General features: G+C 40.9%; 1 protein-coding gene across 2 annotated transcripts; it reads right to left on the bottom strand.

The window, feature by feature from the left end:
• Positions 1–305: 305 nt before the first annotated feature.
• On the bottom strand, positions 306–5,089 carry LOC115045219 (m-AAA protease-interacting protein 1, mitochondrial). Of its 2 annotated transcripts, XM_029504797.1 has the most exons (5): positions 4,595–5,089; positions 3,730–3,801; positions 3,533–3,659; positions 2,533–2,677; positions 306–892 (listed from the first exon to the last, which is right to left on the bottom strand). In XM_029504797.1, the coding sequence occupies exons 1-5, from the start codon at positions 4,973–4,975 to the stop codon at positions 808–810; spliced, it is 810 nt and encodes a 269-aa protein (XP_029360657.1). In that variant the 5' UTR covers positions 4,976–5,089; the 3' UTR covers positions 306–807. The 2 variants fall into 2 exon arrangements, with proteins under 2 accessions (XP_029360657.1, XP_029360658.1); XM_029504798.1 differs by lacking the exon at positions 3,730–3,801.
• Positions 5,090–26,848: the final 21,759 nt, after the last annotated feature.

Genomic DNA, 26,848 nt, shown 5'->3' with positions numbered 1-26,848 from the left:
CTCTTCTGGTATTTATTTGACTTTTGTACATGATGAAAGAGTTTGAGTGGAAAAACATTTATAATGCTGAGGAAAGCCTTGATTATTCTTTTTTTTCCTTACCACCCAGTAGAGCACGTAGTACCTACTGTTTGTCAGCGCAAATTAAGGTAGAGTGGTAAATATATATAAGTTGCATGTTTATTTGCATATGCTTTGGTTAGGAGGGTCAGGGAGGCCGGACTTCCTGGGTACTTTAAAGGGTTATGGGTAAAGTTCAGTGCAGTGATAAAACTAAAAATAATTTACTGACACAAGATTTTCACTGGAATGGAGTGTCAAAGATAAAAACTAATAATTAATAATAACTAATAATTGTTTGCTTTTTTTTTTTTTCAAAAGGATAATTCACATGCTTGTCTGTGAGTGTTGAGCTGCCTCTCAAAGTCTTCCTCAGCAAATTAATGTTAATCATTTGTAATAAAGCTCAGCAAGATTTTTCATGTATACTGCATCTTGACAACTGAACTCCATTTGTGGAGGAAGACTTGTGAGGTTGTGAGTGAAAGCTTGAATAAACATAAAATCAGTGACCAAAGGAGTAAAAGGCTTCTGATGATCAAAGGGCAATCTTAAAATAGGGGGATTTGTTGAGGTCTTTGGGCGTCTGCACAGCTTTGCTGCTGTGGCTTTTCGGTCATGGTTCACGAGATAGAAAATATACAATTCTTCAGTCTGCTGTCCAGTTTCTTAGGTTGTCTTTGAAGCTTAATAAATGTAGTCGATCAATAGTTTGGTAATGCATCCTGATTACTGTCAAATAGTAAATTACTCAGCCAGTTTCCAATGCCAGTGCCAAACAGCTGTGACCTTCCAGTCAGGAGAGGCTCCTTTCGTCAGCTCTCGGCGGAATCTTGAAGGAAAGAGAAAGATTTGTTAAACAGGCACTAACATAGTTTATTCATTTTAAACACAAACAGCTACATTCTTAGTAGCACAAAAACATTTGAAGTCCTGAAAATGAGGGCAGACAGACTAACGCTGACATTCAAACTAAGTTTTGGTTCTCCTTTCACCTTGAAAATAATGAGGTAGAGATTCTCAAAATGGCTTCCTTATTCTGTTGGACTGTTTATGAGCCTTTGGATAACAAGTGTAACAGGCTTTCTCCGAGTGGATTTCCAAGACCTGAGACAATGAGAGGGAGAATCTGGACAACTAGATAGATGGGCATTAGGTAGAATAGACCCCACTGTGTGGTCCAACAACTAACTGGATTACTGAAAAGAAAAGGAAAGAGGCTTTAACTGTTATATGCACAGTGAGTGAAAATGGAGTGAAATGATTTCCTCTTTTTTTTTTTTTTTTTTTTTTTTGCGCTGCTGCAGAACTACTCAGCAGTTCTTTAAACTAAAATCAGTGAGTGAACTGATGCCGTATCACAATTTTACATAATCACAACTGGAGTCTTTATTAGCCTTTTCCTTACATGAAATTATTATTGCTAATGGTTTTACTCAGACACGAGAGGATATTTCATTGAAATTTTAACAGAATCTGTTAACTCTAAAGTATTGACTTATTTAAATAACAAGAGTAGATATTGATAGATATAGGTAGATAGTGTTTGCTCACAATCTGAATTAATCTCAGTATTAAAAATGTTATCCAGGCATGAAAGAAAATCTTAAACATAAAGGAGGAGACAGCTAGAGATGTTATTGTTGTGATTATAGATCTGATATTGGAGAAATATCCACAATATGCTTTTTGTTTCATTAAATAAGAGGATTAATTGAGTGTGTGGATACGTTTATGGAGTGCTCTTAATAAGGACAGAATGTGCTTATTTTTCCTTTTTACATTAAATCAGACTTGTTTGGTGTTGGAAGTGTTAGACGTCCAACCTTGTAAGATTGTCTGAACTCATCCTGGTTAGACAGTGATGGAAGACTTTTGATTCACTGTTTCCATAAAAGAGGACATGCACACAGTACTCAACTAAATAGTCATACGTTTGTCACTTCTGTAGCTTTATTTTTGTCACATTTCTTTGGATCACTACAAAGAATATTTTCTACTTTTCTAGGTATTAGCTAAGCTGATTTGATGATCCTTCAGTAGGGTCCAAAAGTCTGGGTTGACTTTTCCCTCACTAAATTTGAAAAACATTTAACTTGCCACTATCAGCTGTTATGTAGCTGTGGCTCTGTTATCCACCCAACAAAAACAGACTTACCATATGTTCCAAGGCCTGCAGGTAACTTTGAGCTTTTGCCAACATATAATTATTTCTCTAAGTAAATATTTGCTCCTTTTTGATTGTGACTCAACATACTCCATACAAAGAAATAAAGTAAACACAGATTTTGGCCCCAGCCAAGCAAATTAATGATCAAAACTGTGCATTACGCACATAGAGGCAACACACATACTGCCATGAAATAGATTTGAACATGTCAGAGCTGATTGAGGGAAGATTTGTTGTAATCCACACTTTTGGACACACAGCATGTTTGCAATATGTGTGCAGATGACAAGCTTAGTGCTTACTCGTAAACAGCAGTCGCTATTTTCCTTTGTGGGCTGCCATCTTCATGAGGAGCCACTTTGAAAATTTGTGTGCCCTCTGGGTCATCAGGGCCTTGGTATGTTGACAGGAACCAAAACCTCGTGGAAATGAAGCAAAACCTTCTGCCTGTGTGGAGAAACAGTGTTGTTGACCCGTGTGGTTATCAGGTCAACAACATCCTGAACAGCCAAACATTCAGTACTGACAGCTGGCATTTATATCCTCAACAGAAGAAGCTCCTCTGAGCTCTGTGAGCTCAGCCGCAAGGGGTTAAGTGTCTTGCCAAAAGACACTTTACCTTTGGAAGCTCTGAAATCTTTGATGGAAAAGTCAGATATGCCTGACTTGTAAGAGCACACAATCTGAATGGGTTTCACGTCAGGGAAATTTGGCTCCAAATGACAAGCTGTCTGATTACTGTTGCCTTATCTGTTTGGCAAGACCATAAAATAAAATAAAAATCAAATGATTAACACCAGCTCTGACAGTGAGGTTATGACATTCTTGGGAAAACAGCAAAAACTGTCTTCTAACCTTAAACAAACAAGATTCACAAGCAACGGAACCGGTTTGCTCAGGTGAAAAATCTTTACTGACTTCTCTAACCCTGACAGAAAGCACATTTCCAGCCAACTGTCCTTAACTTTGTTGCTTCTCAGGTTTACACTTCCAAAATTAAATAATAATGTCTTGCTACATTTACTCCAGAGTTTTCAACCACCTCAAGCTCTTTGCCATCAGCAGTTGAGTAGTTAAATTCTGCATTTTAATGCAACTACTAACTCTGCTCTCCCTTGTTTGTAGTATTTTCTGCAATTACCCAACTGCAGTGTAGGAGTTGTAGACGCTTTGGCTTCATAAATGGTAGAAAGACATGTTTCAAGGTGAGAACATATGGATTGAGATCAGTTATGATAGAGAACTAAAACAGCAGTGGTGTGGATAAAGCCTTAAATTATTTTTGATAATTTGATGACTCACCATCCTCTTCGAAGACAACAGAAACTTCCTCCGGAAACACAAATATAATATCATCCATTGTGACAGCAAGCTGTTGCCTCTGAGCTCTGTTGAGAGACTGGCACCTTGTCTCAACGTATTCTAACATCTGTAAGAACAAGAGACGAGAATCAAAACAAAATCTGACATGCATGTTCATCATTCGTATGATATTTTACCTCATGGGACAACAACCCCCACAGTTCATGGTATCTGCCACGGGACATCACGTTGGAGACGTGTACCAATGCCTGGGGTGGACGGGGAATGGGTATGAAAGTATGAATGTTAGTTTCTACCTTTTAACTGGGCGATCACAGGACAAATGTGCGCTTATTTACATGGAGAAAATTTTGTTGCATCATGTTCTGGTTCCTTTAATCACATGACTCAGTTTGCATCTAAAATATTTGTTTGCACAGATGCATTTGTAGAAGTTTCCATTTATACAGGCGATTCAGATCTCACAAAAGTTATAAAAACAGATGCTGTTCAGAAACATTGACTATGAAGCAGATTGAACATTTATATTTATTAATTGTTAAAAGTTCAAATGGAGATGTGCTTTTACCCTACAGTAAGAATGTCGTGGGTTTGGTTCTCGGGCCCTTTCTGTGCAGAGTTTGCCTGTTCACTCTGTGTCTGAGTGGGTTTCCTCCCACCGTCCAGAGACATCATGTTTTGGGTAATTGGTGACTCTTAATTGTTTGTAGGTCTGAGTGTGAGTGGTTGTTGGTCTGTGTGTGTTGGCCCTGTGATGGACTGTTGACCTGTCCAGGGTGAGCTGGGATTGGCTCCAGAACCCCCCACAACTCGGAAACTGATAAGTGGTAGAAGATGGATGAGTAACAAAAGTTATAAGCTTAAAACTCCCTCTGGGTCTTTGAACACCTTCCAGGTTTCTGGCTCATCTAAAACCTCTTTCAAAACCTTTTCAGTTTTGTAAACTCCATTTGAATTAGAAGAAACCTTCCAACCAGTGCCATATAAAAATAAACTGACTCGTTGATTTTTATATTTGGAATCAGGCCTGTGAGCAGTTACCTGTTTGATTCCTCTGTCAAACTCTTCGGAGCTGACGTCTAACTTAAAGTACAGCTGGATGAGGTACATGATGATTTTACACCGGATCCATGTGACCGGGTCCGGGCTGCCCACCACGGAGATATCGGGCTGACCCCCGGAGCTACCCGTCGGCTTGTCGGCTCCAGCCCGGGAGCTGAGGAGTCTGTGTTTCTGACCCGCAAACACGACCTTCCGCCCGCAGACCCCCGGTCGGGGCTCCGCGGTGAAAGGACGCGCAGGACCCGCACACTGCCGGAGGTGCACGGCCGGCCGGCCGCTGCAGCCCGGGCCCCTCGTCCAGCTGCAGACTCCGGGCCTGCCGAGATCCCGGCACGCTGCGAGGCCGACGATCCGGTGCATCACCGGGAGGGGGGACGGAGCGTTACAGGCGGCTGTGGCCCGAGAACCGGGGCCGAGTCAGCCTCCGGTGCCACGGCTGTCTCTTAGATAACCTTGTGCAACTCAACCCATGCTTTACCCACAATCCTTATGTCGCACACGCATGACTGCTGCCTTTCGGTGCTATTGGAAATTTAGAAACGCATCTCCACCGAAAATAATAATAACAATAAGAAGAAGAAGATCTTGCCTTGGGCTTCTTCTTTTTTTGTAACCTTTAAAAACATTTTATATTTCTCACTTGAGTTTAACTTGTAGATGCAGCCAGTGAAGTCTGCTAACCCAATATCATTCAGGATTAGGGAAAAAAAATGAAGTTGGTGTGATGTTTACTGGCGAAACCTGAAATACATGTATTTTATTTATGCCAAAGTACAAACGTGCATTACCAGCTTTAAAAATTATTGATTACAGTTGAAGTAGATTTTAAAGACTTTTCACAGTGAAAACTTGGCTGCAGCAAGGTTTCACATCCTTTAGTATTACTGTGTGTTTCCGGGGAAGTCTTTTTTAATATATATGCTGTATAGCCGATGACTTCATTCATTTCAAATGATTTCTCATGTTTGAGTGTTTGTCGGAGCTGACAAAGAGCACCTGAAGGCAGCAGGGTGACTTTACAGGACGGATCCAGTAGAGGGAGATACATATCCATTTATCTGTCTTCTGTGTATATGTGGGGAAAAACAACAGCAAAACAAACTTTAAGTGTCTGTGCGTGCATGTATGATTAACACACACACACACACACACACACACCACACACACACACACACTGAACCGGGCGCTCCTACGGGCCAGTAGTTTCCGCCCAGGCTTTGTTTTCTGCGCAGGTGCATAAAATGAGTGTGCGGAAATGTGAAATTTGATCATCGGACCAAAACATCATCAAGTCCCCGCTGTTCCCGGTGATTACAGGTCAGCGCCATTTTCCCGTCGCCTGTCCGCGCGCGCCCTGAAAATACGCACCGACGCGCACGCGGCACACACCTGCGCGCGGCCCCGCCCACCTGAAGTTCTCCCCAACTAATTTTATTTATCAATAATTAGCCGCGCAGCTCTCGTTTACTGGAGACTGAGAGCAGACACGGAAACCTTTCCGGGATGTATTACAGTAATTGCGTGTCAGCTGAGGATGATTTTTACATCTGCGAGTCGGATGGAGCAGAATATTAACGACTCGGCGCTGGATGGGATTAATTGTTGGAGAATCTGCAGATAAACACACAAGTGAGGGAGAGTTTGAGAGCAAGCTGCTGGTTGTTAGTCTATAATAAAGATTTCAAACCAGGTTTAGGGTGAGAAGCACAAAAAAGTCCAGTGACAAGCACACCTCTGCAGGAGGAAACCTCGTTTGTGGTGGTTTGAGCAAACAGAATTTTAATTAAACATACATGTTATCAACATTAAAATTATAAAGCTGGAGTAACAAATAGGAAATAATGTCCATTTCGCCTGCACTTGAGTTCTTTAGCAGATATTAGTGCATGTAGTGAGCTTTGGCTTTTTTGTCAAATAACATATAAATTGTCTCATGTTTTCCATACAGAGAGAAATAAATGTGTGTAAGTAGCAACAGATTGACCTCAGTCTAATTTAATCCAATTTCAAAAGCATTCTGCCACATCGGTGATACCAGTAGGTCTGTGGCTCCCCATCACCATGTAGAGGTCACATTCTTTGTAGGATTTAGTCTTTAACAACCTGTTAGTCAAAAAAGAGCAGGTTAACACACGTTGGACTTGGAGTGAAACAGGTTCTGGTTTTCAGGAGACTCCTTTTTGTATGTGACAGTTTTTAGACAAACAAGGTAAATTAAAATGACAATGATCGTTACATTCTAATCTCTAAATTAGCAGTTGAATGGCCATCCAGGGAGATACATTTTACAGAAAGCAGTTAAATGAGTACCCAAAATCTTTAGGGTGAGTTAAAATGAAAATTTTCTGTGAAACATTTATTTGGTGGACATGACATCAGAGACCCGGACTCACCGTTATTCCTTCATAAATGTAAAGTTTTTATTTATTTATTTATTTATAATCTGGTTTATACGGTGCACCCGCTGCAGGACAGTGCTGCTCACAGGGTCGAAGGCCTGTCATGTAATCCAGACCTGGAGTGATGCTGCAGCCCGTGTCGCCACACTGGGCTCCTTCCCCTGCTGAGCCACTGAAAGGCACTATTGTCCACAGCTGAGCTCCTGGGTAACATCCACCGGCAGGGATGAAGATGTTGCGCTCAGCATACCTCCAGAGTACGCGGGGCGGTTTATTGGTGGAGCAGAGGTTAATATCTCAAGGCTAAAATACAAGATTTTACATTTTCCAGATAAAATTGCTTTAAAACTTAAAATTATCCTGTGAAGCAGAATAGGACGACTGCCTTCGGTGCATCAGTTGAAATCTCCTTTAGTGGGCCCTGAGGGCTCACAAAAATAATCTGAGGGGTCAAAAAACAATTAACAGGATGAGGAAGCATCCTGTTTCATGACTCCCTACTCATTATACACTGCAAATGATTTACTCGTAAATTCACAGAAATACACAATAAATCCAAAGAATTCACAAAATCCCAAAAATTCACAGTAGTGTTGAACTTACACCTGATGGTTAATTTGTACCTAAAATCTCACTTTACTCTTTGTTGTCTATTATTGAGTCAGTCTTAAGGGAATGATTTTATATCAGTCCTTCATATTTTCCTCCAAATGTTTTTTGTTTTAATGACATGATTGAATTTGACGTACAGCCTTTAAGTGGATCATTATCATTTTATTGTTTTAAGGGTCAGAATTCAACAGAAGTTGTGACAACATATAAAAACATCTTGATTAAAATATACATGATATATAACTGATTCCTATGTTTTATTTCTCTCCCCACACACAATCCTTGGTGAAATGAGGCGGCCTCAAACAAGCGGATTTTAGTTTTAGCTTTTCTTCTTTATTAAAAAAATAACTTAGTCAACTTTTTTTCCCTTTCCGCTGGAAAAGATAGCATGTTAAATCTGAAAATATGTTGTTTTTGTGAATTTGAATTTAATCTGGTCTACAGGTATTGGATTTTGTGTGTGCTGGCAGGGAGCCACACACAATAGCAGGCACAGGTGTTGACCAGAAAAAAAGAGAGAGAAAAAGGGAAAGCAGAAAATGATTTGAATTATCATTGTAGAATGAATTTGGCATCACTGCAGTGGAGAGAGAGCTTTAAATAGAGCCACAAAGTTTTATGTAAAATGGATGCATGGATATTTCCAAAAATTGAAGTTTCAATTTTTTTTTATAAATTTTTTGTTTTAATTTAAGATGCAACTAACTCTATTTCAATATGCAAAGCTTGATCAATAGTAGAGATATCTTTGACTTGAGCGAAGGGTAATGAGAGAAATTAACACAAATGTACTAAGTAATAGTTCCTGATTTTTTTCACTCACAAATTATTTTTCAACTTGTTTTTGTATCTATGCATAAATTAAAAAATCTGCTGAAATTTATTATTCATTGGAGAGGTGATTAATATGCAAAATTATGCAAATTAAGATGCAATTAGGCTCCAATTCTCTAGTGGAATTTTCCATTATAATTTAATACAAAGTAACAGAGTAATTGGTGTCACGTGTAATTACGGTTACTCAAGTGCACTTTCAGGCATGCAAATGATTTGCTATACATGTTGGTTATCCTATGCAAATATACCATGTGGTGTTTTAACAAGTTGAGGAAAACAATAGATACTTGGTTACCCATTGGGGTTGGAACAAGGTAAAGACACTAGGATGTGTTTTCTTTTTTTGTTTTCCCCCAATGAGAGCAGTTGGAAAACTTTCAGCGCTCAGATTATCACCAGTCAAGACTTCGTTACTTTTTTTTTCTTGAATGTTTGATGAATTGTAGAGTGGCAGAGACTTTCATCCATTACCAATTGATTAATGGGAGAAAACTGCTTTGGATGCGACTTGGGAATCATGTTTTTTTGGAGGGAAAGTAGGCGGTTTCCAACATGAAACTGTTGCTTCAGTTGACAGAAATCAGAAAAAAGTGTCAGGGCCCAACACCTCCACCACCTCCACCCTTCCTCACCACAGTCAGAGGCTTTTTTGTGTCTTCATTTGCAACTGTGTTGTGTTTGATCAATAACACAAGCGATCGCAAAACATTATGCACGGGTGAATGCGTGGGGGGGCAATTACGCCACAGCTCAGTGTGACAAAGTTTGCATTTGGTGGCCAGGCGGAGAGCGAAGGAAGGCGATTATGTAATTGATATCTATTTAGATAGAATGGAAGTCCTGTAAACGCTCGGAGGGAAAAATGTCTCGCAGAGCAATTCCTTCTTGGGAGGCAAATTGATTTTAAATTGTTACATGGCTGGTTACATGTCTTGACATCTTTCTTTGCAGGCTCACACGCGTGCACACACACACACACAGAGGCATTAAAACTATTCACACAGATACACTAACTTGTACACACACACTCATGCAGACACACACCCTCTGCTATCTGTCTTGTTCATGATCAATGTTCTGAACAAAGACGTCCTCCCTCCCTCCCTGTCTCCCTCACTACCCTCACCCATCCTCTCTCTCTCTCTCCGCCTCCACTCTGTGTGCCTAGCTGCTTGCACAACTCTCTCAAAGAACATAATCCCTCAACAAAATGGAAACACAAAGGAAACTTGAGCTCAATCCTATAAACGCGCGGACACAGCAGACAATACCTCCTCCCACCCGTTTCCCCCTATCCCCGTCCCCCTGCATCCCCAACAGCCATAAATGCCCCATGGCACAGATCAGGCTTTATCATCCTCCCTCCCTCCTCCTCCCACATCCATCCATCCATCCATCCATCCCTCCTTCCCTCCCCGATTAGTGCCCTGCTGCCTCTACCCCACCCGTCCCACTGCTGCCACCAGCGTCTCCCATACCTCCACATGGACCGCTCTCCTGTATCAGAAGGGTGGAAGGCCTTTTGATGATTTGGCTCCTGCTTGTGGACAAATTTATTCAGTTCTTAGGCTTAGTCTTTCATTGGAAAGGTGGCGGTGAGATGCTACATCTGCTGCTGCAAACATGGCGTACAGATGGACGGTGTTCAGCATGAAGGTTCGAGCGAGACAGTTGGACTACTTGCAAGCCGATCCTGTAATTTGAAGTCACCTTGTGTGTTTTCAATTTGCGAGACGCTCACTTTGCCTCCTCTTTATCTTTGGTGTTTAAGCATTGGTTGATGCACTGTTCACTTGTCAATCAAACCACTGGGTCCAGCTCCTTTGCATCTTTATCTTTTGATTTTATTGGCTGATGATGTTAAGTGTTCGTAGGTGGTGCTCTGCCAGAATGATAACCCAGTTCTTCTTTTTGCTAAACAAAGGTTGATGTAGCACAAAAGCACATTACTTCCTCGTTGACAGTTCTCTTTTCCTCAGAAAAAACCTGCAAGAACTATATTTTTTTGAAAAGTTTTTTGAAAAGCCTCTCACTAATAAGTCCTTCAAACAGAACCAAAAAATTCAGTCACGTTTTTAATGATTTGAGGCCTCTGCTGACATTTTACAACCTTAAGTCATTGAGCATGTGTTCATGTGTTATGATGTGACAGATCAGATTTAAGTTCTGGTTACAATAAGTCCTTGACTGTAGGCTGGAAACTAGACGCTTGGTTCATCTCACTCTTTTTGCTGCTCCATACAAACATCCCGACTGCCTCCTCTCTCCTGTCATAATGACTGCTTCTTCTGGTTACTGAGGTCAAAGGTTGGCATTGATGAAATTTAGATGTCAAAGTTTGTGGGTGCCCTGATAGATCACCTGATGGCTTTGTCCTGACCACAGTGGCCCAGGTTTGAGTCCAAGATCATGGCCTTTCATTGCATGTCACTCCTCTCTCCCTGACCCAATATAATAAAAAAAAAAAAAAAAAAAAAGCGAAGTGATAGTTCAAGGTATTTATCGTGAGGTTGTGCGAGATACTTATCTATAGTTAGTATATTTCCTGCTGTGAATCCGGATCAGCACACTGATAGTTACGAGAAACCGGAAAGGAGCGCTGGTACAGCGGCTGAGTGATGTGCAGCTGTGGATTGGGCCATCCTCAAAAACCTGTTTCTACTACTTAAAAAAAAAAAAAAGTCCAGATTATACAATGAAAAAGAGGACCAAAACGCACATTTATTTGTATGATGGTTTCTATTCCTCCCCTTAAAGTAAAAGATGATCAGACTTTGTGAGGTTCTGAAATGCAGTTGTGGTTTTCCACCACTATTAAAATTACAATGGTGCATGTGAACAAGATGTGAGCTGAAGATCTTTTGTGGTTTTCACAATGTAGGCCAGTGTCAGACTCCACCTTTGACTTTATTGTTTTGCGCCCGTTTGTTATTAGGGCTTAACCAAACCTGGAGCACATGTACCAGATCCTCCCTCGTGAGATGCAGTCCTGCTCGGATCAGTATTGCCACCCGAGACGGTAGAGACCCCTGGAGGTGGATGTAAGGTGGGTAAGTTTGAGCTACTCCAGTGGGAGGGGTGATGGTATGTAGAGGGAAGTCAGGCGGTGGTGGTGGTGGTGGTGGGGGGGGGTTGTTTGGCACCAGCACCGGGACTCTGCGAATGTGTGGTCTTTGGAGAACCACTTACCACCCCCGTCTTCTCCTTCACCTCCTCTGGAAGGTGAAGCAGCCTCCCCTCCTCCGCTCCCAACCTGCTGATTAAATCAACCCAGTGCAGGTTTAAAGCGCTAAAACTAAGACAAAGTAGGCCACCTTCACTCGCTGTCACAGGAAGAGGAAGTGCCCTGGTGTACCTGCACTTGTGCTTGGTGCCTCGGTGCTGCTACAAACCTTTGCACAGCTGGAGACGAGACAGCGAGCGTGTTCAGATCACAGAGCAGCAAGGCTCACGTGTTGCGTTTCCTGCTACTGCGATTGTGTTGAGTGACCGTCAGAGGCCTGCATAACAAAAGACACCGCATGAGTTGGTGGCTCATTTCTGTGTCAACTGGAATTGCAAACTGCTCTTTGGAGGTATCGATGTGATTATCTGTTCATTACAGTCAAATAATAGCCTGTGTGAAACAGTCCTCTCATACATACACCAGATCTGAAATAGCAAAAAACATAAATGTGTGGATGAGAAATAAAATAAAATAAGTGATGTAGTTGTTGCAAAATGTGTTCACACATGTGGCTCAACAATTAACCTAAATCAATTTGGAAAATTAGCAACCAAAGTAGTGGAAAGAAAAACAGGTTGAAATTATTATATATATTTTCTTACATTTAAGATGCCAATGAGTAAATCCCACAAACATCAGAGATCTGGGATGGCGAGTCCTTCTCTATAAATTCTATAAATGTCTGGTCTCTTTTCATGGATTACTGTCATTTGCCATCCGCTATTGTGAGTGCCTGCCAGGCTGGCTTGCCATTTCTGGGCCTGTGTTTCCAACCTTGATATATTTGCCAAATGAATATTTGAAGCTGTAATTAAATTTATCCCACCTCTACACCTTCTGTAAGACGGCCACCTTGCACATTTCTCACATGCCATATTTCAGCTATTTTTTGTGTGTGAAAAAAACAACAACACACCACAGCTTGTTGCCATTTTTTAATGATTTGGAATGAGGATATTTTTACTGGAATAAATCTGATTTCAGGACATTCATAATGGCTCCTGCTTACATATTCAGACATAAATACACACCATGTGGTGAGAGAAGCCTTCAGAGCTGTCACAGGCTTCATAAACAAACTTCATAAAATGTCAGTAAATATGATAAAGAAAAAAAATTAGGAGATGAAATTATAGCATTAAGCTTTAAAAAAAAAAAAAAAAAAATCAGACATTGCTCCTGACAAACAAGTTTCTATTTCCAGACAGCTCAGAGAAGGCGCGTAAAATCAGCATAAATGAAACAGCAGAGCCTTTCTCATTAACAGATTAACATGTCTGCTGTGTTTTGTTTTTTTTTTCCTACTGTTTTAAAGGTAAATCAATGAAGTTGTGCTCATTTGTGTAGTCAAATGAGTGAGGGTGTGTTCGGCCGGAGAAAGGGCCATGTTTTATTAAATGATGCACGAACTATTGTTCTCCCTGATACACAAGGCCTCTGCACATGTGAGAAACGCAACATCTGATTAATTCATGACCAACACCAAAGCAGCAACACTGCGTTGTTGTTTTGTTTTTGTTTTTGTTTTTTTCAAGGCTGGTTTTACATCCTCATAAACAGATTTATGAATAACCAAATCAGAAAAAAATATTTGGGCAGCTAATGCACAAAGAGTTGCACACCATGTTTGGTCTGAGTTTCATCCTGAGGAGGATTTTGTGTAGCAATGAGGAAACGGTCTCTCCCTCACTGACACTTTCTTTCCATTGTGTGAGGTAAAGGCTCTTCGCGGTCATCGTGTCCATCTTCTCTCTCTCCATCAGAGGATCTGACATGTCCCATCATCTCCCTCCCTGTGAATCCTGTTAGTTACACTTTAAAGGAGCCCACTCCTGATAATTAAAATCCCCAAGCGTCCCAATAATTACCACTGGTTCCTCTGCACTTTTGAATTGCACTTGTGGTGACATAATTCATTAGTGTTTGTCCAAAGAAATGATTTAGAGGCTTTAAAGTGCTCCTCCATGCAGAATAGCTATTAAAGCAGCCATATGCACATATGCTTGGAGCGTTAAACGGTTTGTTGAAGTCAGTCGGGGTACAAGGGATGATAAACATAAATTATGACTAATACACTGCACCAGTGGCTTTTTCGAAAATAAAAAATTACTGACACAGGGAAACCACTTTGGATTCACTGCCGCAGTGCCGCTGCCCCCTTCATCTGTGTGTGCTGAAGCGAGGATGTAGGAAGCACAACACAAATGGCTTGGGCATCACCTTGAATATTCAGATGGGTAAGCTAATCGTTTATGCCTGGATACACCATTGTGATTACCTGGCTCCTTTGGCATCACTTCTGAGCTCTCTCAAGGCGATGCAGCGTGCCTTTTGTTTTCATTTGCCTCCATTAAAAAAGTTTAGGCCACACAATGAGACTTTATGACTCAAGTTCATGACATAAATTCATGTCAATAACGTCATTACCCTTTTTTCTTTTACAACCTGTGATTACTGTGCAAAGTGCAAACAATTCCACCGGTTTTTGTGACAAACACCCTCGATGAGGAGTGTGTCTCGAATGACAAAATGAAAGGATGATTTTTACCACCTCACAGCTGGTGCAAATGAGCAAAATTTCAGTGACTTTTACACCAAATCTGTCACTTAGTACATCTTACTATCACGACAGTGTCCTGTCTTTTATATCACATGGAAACATAATATATTGTCCCAAATATCAGTTAAATATCTTTTTATTATGATTTTTAAAATGTTTTTACCCACATCATTTTTCTGACAGGCCCATTTTTTGACTTAGACAGACCATTGGACTCATGTTCATCACAGGGTCTAATTTTACTTAATAATAACCAATTCATTTTTCAGGTTTATTTATTTATTTATTTTTTCCACACATAACGACAAATCTTACTTATTTTCAGCTTCATAAATATAAGAAGTTGCTGCTTTTCTTTGTCTCTTATGAAACTGAATCGTTTTTGGTTTTGGACTGTTGGTCGGTTGATTTGAGCACCTTGTTGAAGACTTTGGGACATTTTATGGTCATGCTTAATTGAGACAACGATGAGCAGATTACTTAAAATGATATCTCGTGCTGATGAAGTTTCAACTTTGTCCACTTCCTACTTTGCACCTTTTGCAGCTCGTAGAGCAAACTACTACTGGATGGGTTTTTCATTATTATCAGTGCTGACCTGTCTCTATCACCTTCGGAGGCTCTGGTTTGCTGCAAACAAGCCCAGATGTATTACCATATGGCCGGCTTTCATCACTTTGTTTCCTCTTTGTGTTTCTCCTTTTTTTAAGGCAGAGGCAGGAATTATTAGCGGCTTAGCTCCGAGAGGCCCCTAAGTAGCTCTTGGGGTGTAAGCCTCTCTCCCAACTCAAAACCAACAGCACTCTGAGCCCCCCAGCCTCATTTAGTGATAATGTACATGTCAGCAGGGACATGCAATGATCCCTCACTTCTCCATGCTAAATGATGATTTTCTTTTTTACTCAGTCTCTCATTCAACAAATCCACTCCCCTAAAAAGGAAAAAACTCCCAGAAAATATTATCACGCTGTGATACAATAGTCCTCAGAAAGCATGAATCAGCAGATGATTCCCAATTCCATGCATACAACAGGGGATTGTATTCAGACTGTGTGTGTGTGTGTGTGAGTGAGCGGGAGAGAGGGAGTGTGTGTGTGTGTGTGTGTGTGTGTGAGAGAGAGAGTGTGTATGTATGTGTGTGTTAGGGTGGGTGGAGGGGAGCCTCTGTTAGCACCGACGCTCCCATCCAACAAAATTCCAAACCCCCGGCATCAGTGCGGAGCTTATGATCTGTGGGAAAGCTGAGGCGAGTTGCACAGCGGCAGGAGCACCTCGCCCGAGTCTCCAGACGGCCTGATTTGGGAACGCCGTGAAATCCGTGGCACCTCTCCTGGCTTCCTGGCTGAACGGCTGCCATATCTTGTGATGGACTGAGGCAGGAGAGAGCGAAGCAGCCAGGGATGAATACGGCTTAATCTTTACCCAGGCCACATGTGTGTGCATGATAACATGGTTGCTTTCTTCCTGAGCAGGGTTATTCTTCGCCAGCTGCCAGGTTAGCTGCCTCGCACAGCCGTGTTTCACTGCGATATTTGCCCGCTGTAAAAAGAACTATTGCACCTAAGGTGGGGGCTAATGCATGTTTTTGGAATTGGCGGTAATTCCTGACACATTTCGAGAGACAGATAGGGTGTCTTATAGCAAATGACAATATATGTAAAGACACCTAGCACCCCCCGCCATCCTTAATATTTTATTTGTGAGGATCCTCCTAAGGTTGGGGATAGAGGCTATTTTTATAATTAAACTGCGATGTTGTGATCAAAAGCAGCTAGACATGCAGCAATATACTTAAACGAACATTTGAAGTGGGGCTTCAGGCCTGTACACATAAGGAAAATGCTATTTTTGCAGCATACGTTCACACCAGGCTCCTATACAGCATGAATATAGATGGAAATGCATCGGTGCTAAATGATTTCTGATTTTTCGGATTTTGACTTTGCTGAATTTACCGGCAACAAAGCACATTAAAGCAGCTTTGTTCCCATTTCTTTAGCATTTTTAATGTCTGAATTTATGTCTATTATTTGCTTCTGTATGTGTGTATGCGAGAGCTCATTTCTCTTTTTACATTTTTCTGTCATCTAGATAAGCTTTAATTCGATCGCTCCAGCAGCTTGTTGTAAATTGCCCTCCTTTCTTTCCTCCTTGCATAAACTTTCTCCTCTGCTCATCTGCCTGGCGACACAAAGCCCATCTATTACGATTGCATTACCATAAATGATTTTATAACATCTGCTTGTCAATAATTATCGTACGAATTCCCGTGCCCTCTGACCCGTGCTCTGAATGAACCCCAGGTGTAAGGCACTGTTGGGCTAATGAGTAGCTCCACGCTAGCACATTGTCCCCACGTCAGTGCACACGGCCACCCGGTCACTTCAATTAGAAGCTGGCATACGCCTTAATATTAGCCGAAAATTGAGGAATCACGTGCTAATTGAAAACGTTGCATTCAAGAGGAGAGAGGCACAGTGCAGGTTATTTAAAACTTACTTTCTTTGTTGTTTTGTCTGTGAATAACTTCAGCAGAAATAAGAACGAACATGTAGAATAACATTTAACTGTTTCTTAGAACGACACAACTAAATTGCACCGATCTTGAGACAGTATTTCTGAGATTCAAGCCAATGAAAGTAGAGTAATTCAAACATATTTTTTATAATGCTAAATTTAAACCTATCACTCTCAGCTTATAGACAGTAAGCGTTTTGACCACTAAACAAAAAAAAACAAAACAAAACAAACAACACTATTATGCTGCCATTAGCAGGTTTGAGCTGTTTGCTGAATAAAAAGATAAAACATGATATAAACAATAATAATATACATTTCTTAATACACTATAGAGAACAATATACCTCAAATAGTTGCATTAATCTCTTTTCCATTAAAAAACCCACACAATCTGTGAGTGGTGGCTAAAGGTTCCTATAGAAAATCTAGTAAGTGGATCTTTTAAGTCAGTAATTTGAGAAGCCTGTTTTCGAGGTCAACATTGAAACTTTGAGCTCAACAGGTCACAGTGAGCTTCAGAGATGCCTGTGAATAATTTTTAATCGTGTGTTAAAACAGATCATAAACACTCTAATGGATTTGTTCGTGTGTGTGATCATATGTGATTCATTTTTATTACAGCTGTTGATTTTCTTTTCAATCATTCATTAACTGTCTATACAACAACTGCAGAGCTTTACAGAAGTTTGAATTATTGTGACATTCACACCTTAATAATTAACACGGTTCTTTACTGTATATCTGCATCATTATGTCACGTAAAAGTCTAAATAGGAATTTTGAAATACAGATTATTAACAACATGCTTCTTCTCTGGTACATGTTTGTGTATCAGAATTTGTTTTGACTATTTTCAGCCCCCCAAAAAAGTAACAAAGATAAATTCAAACATTGCAAATGACTGGCCTTACATATTTTTGAAGTGAAACCCAATATTACTTACCATATGTTTGGGCTTTTCTTCAATGAAAGTAAAAAAAAACAAAAGAAAAGAAAAACAACACAACAAAAAAAAAAAAAAAACAGGATTTACAGATGACAAAAACGGGACAATGTTTGTGCACAGCACGTGAACAACTCAATTACAGTCATACAATTCCCAAAGTGCAACACAAACTCCCGCATATGTGGAGTAAAACATAACTGATGTGTGGGATCATAAATGCGACCAACTAAATTCTTCGAATAAATACAAACAAAATTAAAAGAGATATGCAGTACAGTCACTAATGCCACACGCTCACATTACAAACCATTATTCAAGTGCTCAAAGACACTGAAGTGCATCAGTCTATTACATAAGTGTGTTTCTCCCTGAACAGCAGCTATAGCAGACACAACTCTGATGTCAGATGCAGTCGTAATTGAAAAGTTAATTAACTTTTTGAAGTCCTCAGCTGTCATTCCTGCAAATCAGACTCCAGTCTCACCCCATGGGACCAACTTTATATCAGTTTTAATGGCTGGGGACCCTCAGTGTGGCTACATGGGAACATTTGGTCATTGAAAGTACCATTTATAGAGTATTGTTTAATTAAAGTCGAATTAAGAGAACTGTATGCAGAATTTAATTTCTGCTATGAATTATTGTCAAAAACAGAGTGCAAATCAGATAATCAAACTTTTCATTATCTTCGCCTCCCTCCTGAGGAACCTCCGCTGCTTCGCTCCACGTCTTTCTTGATGACTCCCAAACCGTAAATGAGAGGAAGCTACCCACAATGCAGTGCATATCTGCAAGTTTTTTTTGTGTGTGTGCGAACCAGCTTCCTTCTGATAACCTTTTTTTTTTTTTGTTTGTTTGTTTTTTCTTTTCTCTCTCTCTTTTTTTTTCTTTTTTTCTTTTGGTTACAAACAAAAGTTGCTTTTGCGAATTGCACTTGCTGTCACATCTGAAGCTGATAACAAACCAAAAGTTTTTAAATCAATTATGTGAAAAGCTGCAGACAATAAGGAACTTGATATTAGAACATGACTGAATAAGCCTAAATTAATTTGCATGAGTTGGCGATCCAAAGGTTTTTATTAATTACAGACATTTTCAAAATGTGAGAACGTGCCATTGATTTTACTTCTGATCAGTTACACGGGTGGGTGTGACCCCTGACCTGTAAAATGAAAGTCCCTGTTTGGAGTCAAACTTTATCCTACAGTGAAATTATTTGACCACATCTGGAGCTGAATGTGCTGCACTGATGTATAAAAATTGCATATTTTCATCACTAAATTGTGCGCCTGGATTTTATATTTTAAATTGGGCTTGTGAAGCCAAAGACATTTTTAATAACAACAATTTCTATTTTTCCTCCTCAGAGAAACACTTTAACATAATTTCTTTTCTGTTTTTAGCTATCTTCTTCGGATATAACCTTTGATTAAAAAAAAAGTCTCAGTTTTCTAAATTATAATAATCATTTTCTAACAAATCACCTGATATCGTACTGTGTATTTACAGGAACGTTCCTGGTGTGAACTTTGTCATTTCTTGCTAATTATAACTGAAATGGAGTCTGTTTGGTTGTTACACCTTCAGCTAATTATTTCCAATTAAATATCCAGATTAACCTATAGAACCTTTTAGCGAGAGCACAGCAGATCAGCTAAACATGCACAAATGCTCGTCAGAAGTTTTACTAATACACCCCCGTCACATTCAGAGAGCAGGGATGATAGAGTTTCTGCTAATGGATGAATAAGTATCTGGGCAGGAACGCTGTTTGGATCTTTCGTCTTCTCTCTGGAAATAAGTTCTTTGTTCACTCCAAAATACAAAGTAAACTCAAACCGTCTCAAGTCATTGTGCGCCGTCTTTACTTTACTTTAATTCAAATTTTAAGAAAACGCTTAAATACATTTTGGAAAATACCAAGTTCTGTAAATCATATTTGCCCATCCATTGCCTCCACGCCCTGACGACGGACTGATACAGTTGGTTTCTCTTTTTTAAAATACGACACACTGCCTCATTTTAGAGATTGTGTGGAGACGGATCCTCCTCCCATTGTTTCTGGGGGTCAGCGCAGGTTTAATTGATTCTCCCTCTCCCTCCCTCTCTTGTTAAGGCCACGGGGAACTCCTAATTGGGCCTCCCCTGTGACCACTTGGAGAAGCAGGCAGACGTGGCCCCGTAGACACTTCTGTTGGTCCTCAGGGACGATGGCAGATAAGAGATTCACGCCATCAATGCGGCTCCGTGGATCTGCTTCTTTGGGGACGACGGTCTGACGTCTCCCTCCTTCGCCATCTGGACATGAGATTTTGTGACAAACCGGTCGGGACCACAGAGACTCGACATGATTTTTAAAGCACGTCTGTATGTTCAGACTGTGTTTGTTGTCTAGTATTTCTATCTTTGTGAGGACCAGTTTTTGAGTTTTAGACTCAGAGGATGCTTTGGAAAGTTGGGATGCTGTAGAAAATATTGTAGGTTTTGAAAAGCGAGTACAGTTATAGTTAAAGTCAGTTTCTGAAAAGTGAAATGATTGCAAAGTTTGGACATTGTTGGAGTGTCAGGGTGTGTTTTGACAGCTTTGTGAGGACATTTTCTAAATGTATTATTTTTGGGGAGAACAATTAAATGAAAAAAATTAATATTGGAGAACGTTGGACTAATGTGGACAGAACTTTTTGACACTAAGTTTTAGGCATGTTCAGAAAGTGTGTCGGTTTTTCGGGCATGTTGGAGAGGGTGGAGATTTACCCTTAGGTTCAGCTGAGGTTGAGGTTTTAGTCCTTGTGAGTCGAGAAGCAGGAGACTGAACGGCAGACACAGGTGGGGGAAGATTTAAAGGTCGTGTTTGTTGTGGGCATGGCATGTGCTCCTCTGTGCGTTTGTGTGTGCATGTGTGTGGGTGACAAGGTGTAATTAAGAGGTGGTTAGAATTGTGTGCTCAAGTTTGTTAATGTAGATGTGTGTGTGTGTGTGTGTTTCGTTGTGAATATTGTGTGTGCTCACAGATACAAAAGGTCTAAATGTGAAGGTGTATTGGTTGTGTCCATGTGTGTGCTTTACTGCCCATGACATTAATGTGTTTGTGTGTGTGCGTGTGTATAGCTGACCTTGATGCGTGTTCCTCAGAGGTAAAGATGAGCAGATAGACTACAAGCTCTTCTTTTTTCTCGCTTTCCTTCAACTTCAAGCACGAAGAAGAAGAAACTAGTTACTACCGTTCACGCCGTCTCTGCATCCTGCCTGTGCTCCTGCACATTTCCTCGAATTTGACATTTAATCTTTTTTCGAGTAAAGAGCTGGAAGGCAGTATAGTACTTATTTTTTTTTTTTTTTTTGGGTCCTGCGTCTGGTCAAACAGACTGTCTCACACATTGTTAAAACTGATGAACAAAGTGAGACCGGAAAAAGAAAAAAGGTTTCATATGCAGAAGTTGAGATATTCTCACGGTGCTGAAAGACTTAGGATGTGCAAATTTTACTGTAACTTGAATGTTATCAAAACATTCACACCACCCGTGGCCAAAACGTTTGACTTTCATTCCTTTATTGTGGGATCTGCTTTTATTGAAATGCCCCAAATTTACCTGAAGCATTTGTCACCACTTTTTCAGTTTCATTTTTATATAGACCATCATGAAACGGAAAATAACTGTTTTCCATTGTGTGTTTTTAACAACCTCAAAAACATTTAAAATAATTGAAAGAATTCTTTTCTTTTATTGTGGTTTAAATATAGTCAGTAAAATGTGCAAAAGGTATCCTATATATATATATATATATTTTTTTTTTTTTTTTTTTTTTTAAATGAAGGAATGAAGGATCCCTTTTATATACATACACACATATATATCTATATCTATATCGAGGTAGCAAGGAAACATCCTGTTCAAAAAAATCATATCAAAACTCACCAGTCATAATGGTTGTAAAACCACAGAGAAGTTACAACTGTGCAGGAAGAACGGAATTGAAAATGAATCAGGCGTGAAGTTTCTCAGCATGAGTACAGAGAAATCACTGTGGTTGCCAGAGTGAGCCCCGGAGTCAGGATTAGCGTTTGAAGGCTAAATGGTGTTATCGGTTCTGATTAAGGAGCATGTACGTGGTACTCACTCCACCTCTGAGACAGCCGTGGATGTCAATAGGGCTAATTGGCTCATTAGGCCAGGTATTTAACCACTGCTATAATCATTCTGTGTCATCACTTAAGCCCTGGTGCAGCATAAGGGGCTCTGGCGATTGAATATGCCCCCCACCCACACCCCTTGCTAAACTCTGAAATAATCTGAGATCGGAGATGGAGAGGCTCATCCGATGGGGGGGTGCTTCTGCTGTCTGCAGGAATTTATTTTAAGGGAATTTGAGTTTATTCCAGCAAATGCCAGAGATCCAGAAAACAGTTTTTAAAAGAAAGAAGAGACAGAAATCCATCACTGTCAGTGGAAGTCCAAAAGCAGGAAGAGAAAGAAATGATCAATCCTGGATATCTTGTATGACATCGGTCCACCTCTTAAGGCGGAAAAATAAATGTGACTTTCTTCGAACATCCGGCACAGAAAAGGCAGACGCATATTGATACTAGGTCTTCATTGAAATCAGGCTTTAAGCTTGACAGTTATAAAATCACATTTTGAGCAACAACATTTACAGTATGAGTGTAGGTCTGACATACCACAAGCCCTCCCCAGAAGTTTTTGCAGTTGGTAGCTTGGGGATTTTCCTGATCGAACTCAGCAGTCAGTTAGTTGTTGTGGGCGGGTCATCAGCTGGTCCAGTTTACTGAGAGTCTCCCCTTAAAACCAGGTCCATGTGCTCACTTTGCTCCTGCTGACTTCGGATTATGTAGGTTCAGAGTTTTCCTGATTTCACCATCTCATTGCTGATATGTCCTTTTTATTTATTTATTTTTTTAATTCAGAATAAATTATCGTCTTGGGTTCAACTTTGCAGTGACTCATTCCTTCACATATTCACCCAGCCAGTTTGTGGCAAATGGGGACACATCCAGGAGTTGAATTGGGGATAGTAAGGTTTTGGGTTTGAATCCAGGGCTTTTGGCTTTTGGCTTTTCTGTGTATTGCCCTGTTTTCCCTTTGGTTACTCCTTTAGATTAACTGGTGACTCTAAATTGCACATAGATATCAAGTGCAACAGTAAATGCTGCTTTGTCAGTACATGTCCTATGATGGACTAGTGACCCGTCCAGGGTGAACCCTGGATAACAGCTAACCTTGGGTGAGGGTACCCTCACCCAAGGTTAGCTGTGATTGACTCCAGCCCCTGCTGACCCTGACAGGCAGCAGTATAGGTAATCTGCAGATAATCTCATCACCCTGTGTGCCTGTTACAGAGTAGTGCATGGAGGGGACTATGGAGTCTGCTGTTCACATAAAATCAATTGATATTACTCTTTAAATAAAAGTTAATTTTATTCAAATGCAATAAAAATAGATTTATGATGCAGAGAAAGTGCACTAATTCGACATACCCACAGTCAAAACTTCAGATTTGGTCAAAAGCCAACCGGTGAAGGTGTTTTTGAAGCCACTTAAATGTATCAATGCACGAGATAATCAATTTTGGGAAGAGAGGGCTGAGAAGACTCCGTTAGCAAATCATAACTATAATAGCTCCAATAATTATAACGCGTGCCCACCCCTGAATTAAAACAGAAACAGAAGCAGCAGACTGCAAATAATAGGAACACCAGAAGAAAAGGGATGCATGAACACAACACACTGATGGAAACAGTGTAAGGATGTTTAATGATGGAGGTTTCCTTTGAGCTTTGAAGTGTTTCATTGAAATCACTAAAGGATTTTTATTATCATCTGTTTGAGCCGATATGAAAAAATTACATGACGAACACAAAGTGCAGCTGAGTTAAAGCTAAAAGTTGAGACCAAACACATCTTCCCACACTGATTGTTTTCCCGTTTGCCCAGTTCCACACATCTGTTAGAAGTTCGTGCCGATCACCGCTGTGGTCTTTGCTCAAAGGATGGTGAGGGAAGTGATGGAGGAGGAGGAGGTGGAAGGGGGGCGGTTAGTGCCCTGAGAGTCTGTGGAAGCTGGCATGGTGCTGACCACGCCACCGTTTCCTCTGAAAGGGATGTCTGGTGTGGCATCAGTCACTGTTGGCATTCTGGAGATGGTCTGCCAGTTTCTCATCATTGTGGCACCGCTGCACACACACACACACACACACACACACGCACAGAAACATAAACGTGTCACACTCGGCTCCTACCCTGTGCATGGCAGTGATAGGCAGAGGACGAAGAGCGCACATCCTTATCGACGCCAATCCAGATGAACCTACAGACACGCTTCCCCAACACCCCAGACCCACTCACTGCACAGTTGGCCACCATTAGCCTTCTTTTAGCTATGACAGTCCTAAGGCTAAGGGGAGGGGGGGGAGGGGAGGGGAGGGGGGGGGGGGGGGGGGGGGGGGGGGGGGCACCAGTGCCAAGGTGCACCCCTGATTTGCTACATTTCCCAGGGCTATGGGGCCTCTAGGCTTACTGGCCCATGGAGACTTAAGCCCTGGCCTCCCTGGAGGCTCTCGGCCAACCCAGACGCTTGGCATGGACCGAACCGCCCAATGGGAGCGGTCCAACAGCCGTGAATGGCTATGATATGTTTCCACCGAGGGCAATTTCAATCATGTGGAATTTCGATAGATGAAAGGAATGCGTTTGACTGGGGGTGGACTGAGCGAGAGGGAGTCGGGCTGCTGCTCTCACACATCAGCCGGTCCTACAGCAGAGACAGGAAGGCATCCTTCGTGAAGATCGTAGCGAATTTAACATTGAAACGATATAAAATTAAAAGGAAAACCTTTTTAAGACTGTTTCTCTCTGCAATATTTATGCAATGCAGTCAGAACAGTCAGGTAAAGGTTGTTTTTATTGGGAGAAAAACTCTGGTCTTTAACTGCACAGAGTTTAGTCTAACAAGTGTAACATGCTACACAACTCACTGCCATCATGGCTATAGTTCACTTTGAGTTGGACTTGGTGGCTTGTCTTCTTGTATTGTAATAAAACTGTCAGTGAAAAGGTGACCTTTCCCCCTTTTTTTTTTATAAGCATCATATCAATCAGCGTATAAAAAAAATGTAATGTTGAAATGATGATCATAGTATAAACAAACTTTTGTTTAGATTTGTCGTGAACACTCAAGCCCTCAGTGGTTTCACATTTTGAAGACTACTTTCCTTTAGAAATAACTTCCAGTTTCAGTTTCTGTGCTGCAGACGGGACATGGATGTTAATCCCAGTCTGTGGTGCGACACTCATGCTCTTTTTTCCACTTTTTCTGGCGTCAACCTCTTTACAAATGTGCAGATTCACTAAGAAAAAATGCCTCCAAACAGAGTCCTGAGAGTTTAAAGAAACTTTTCATCAAGTCAGCCTGCAGTAAAAATGTTAACACGCCAGCAGATTAGCTCACTGGCAGCAGTGTCAGTTTGACTTTTGGATCTCCTTCCTCCCAGTTGGTCATGTGAAGATTGTAGAAGTGTGAGTTTCACTGTGCCTGAACGGAGGATGTGTCCTTACATTTGACATACAGAGACGTCCTTAGCTAAAAGACCCTCTTTCTTTGTGGCTTTACAGCTTCTCTCACTTGAGTGTTATGAGCCTTACACATTATCAGAAATCTTTTACAATCCTTAAAGAGCGTCATGAAGTCAAAGACATTCATTAATGATGGCACACACCAAAACACACAAACCCCCAATCGAAGGGTTAAAGGCACACTGATGAAGGATTACAGTAATTTTTAATCTAGACGTGTTGTTTTTTTAATTCGCTCTGACTGCTCTGCCTTGATGGTTTTGATTAATACGGCCAGGAAATGTTTGTGAGCAAGACATATACTGCGATTCATCTGCAAAATAATCCAATCATTACCAACTAATGACGGGGGGGTGAAAAATGATGCGAGCCTGCCGTGGTTCTCCAACATGCATCAGGGCCCCACCGACACAGAGGATTGGAGGCCCCACCTGTCACAGCGATGCAGTAATTGCATTGTGGGCTCTCTCTCCCCTCTCTTCCCCATCCACCGTCATTCAGCTGTGCAGACAATGCTCGTCTTAATGAAGCCGTCTGACGAGGTGGCAATTACAGACTTCTGTCACTGTCACCAGGGGCAACCGGGTAGGAGGTGGAAGAGGAGGGGAGAGCGGAGGATATCTCACCCCGGAGGGCTTCTCCACACCCGCTGTGTTACGCTGGATGGCAGGGTGGCTAAGCTGCTGTCAAAGACAACTTGAGAGCTGGATTAGAGGTTTGCTCTATGAGTGATTGTTAGAAATGAAGTGATGCATCGCAGCGTATGGAGATGTCTCCGGATTGATGGATGATCCGCTGACACTTCTGTGCACACTTAAAAAGGAAGCAGAGCTTCCATGTGCAGTGAAAGAAAACAATCCGACCCCGGCTGGTCGGAGACTTTATTATTATTACTTTTTTTTTTTTTTTTTTTGGATTACTCCCTTCAAGTCAGCTGCAATTTTAAGGGCAAGTTTAAAGTTTAAAGGGCACTTTCTTCTAAAAAAATTAACATTGTTTAATGACTCAGATTCCACATAAAAATATCTGTGAACTCGTCACATGTGGAGGAGCTTTTTCGAATTTGAGAAAATAACCCTGATGATCATCAAAGTCATCCCTTACTGGAAGACATAGAGCTTTACGATGTAGAATGGGTCTAAGGAAATGACCTAATTGGTTGCATGACAGGAAATGTAAGATTGCACATTTTTGGTAAACCTTTTACAACCTTCTACAAGGCCACTCCCAGAGTTATGGAGCTGCATTGATAGCTTGGGTTTTAATGTGGGGTTGTGAGAAATATTTATCTAAAATCATGTTACCTGCAGCATATACTGATGAGATCAGCAGGGATGCTGTTGCCAGGTCCACACAAAGCTAATATCAGGTCAAATATATGTTGCATTGTGATTTTTATCACTATTTTATTTTGACATCAAACAGCTGCATCTCCTGCTGCTTCTCTAAACTGGGAGTGTGCTGATCCAGAACTACTCTTATACATTGATTATTGAGTGCATCGCACAAGCCAAGGTCAAACAATCTAAATTATTATTTAA

This window comes from Echeneis naucrates, chromosome 6 (genome assembly GCF_900963305.1).
Source record: "Echeneis naucrates chromosome 6, fEcheNa1.1, whole genome shotgun sequence".
Taxonomy (NCBI): Eukaryota; Metazoa; Chordata; class Actinopteri; order Carangiformes; family Echeneidae; genus Echeneis; species Echeneis naucrates.
This window is presented reverse-complemented; position numbering and strand designations above follow the sequence as displayed.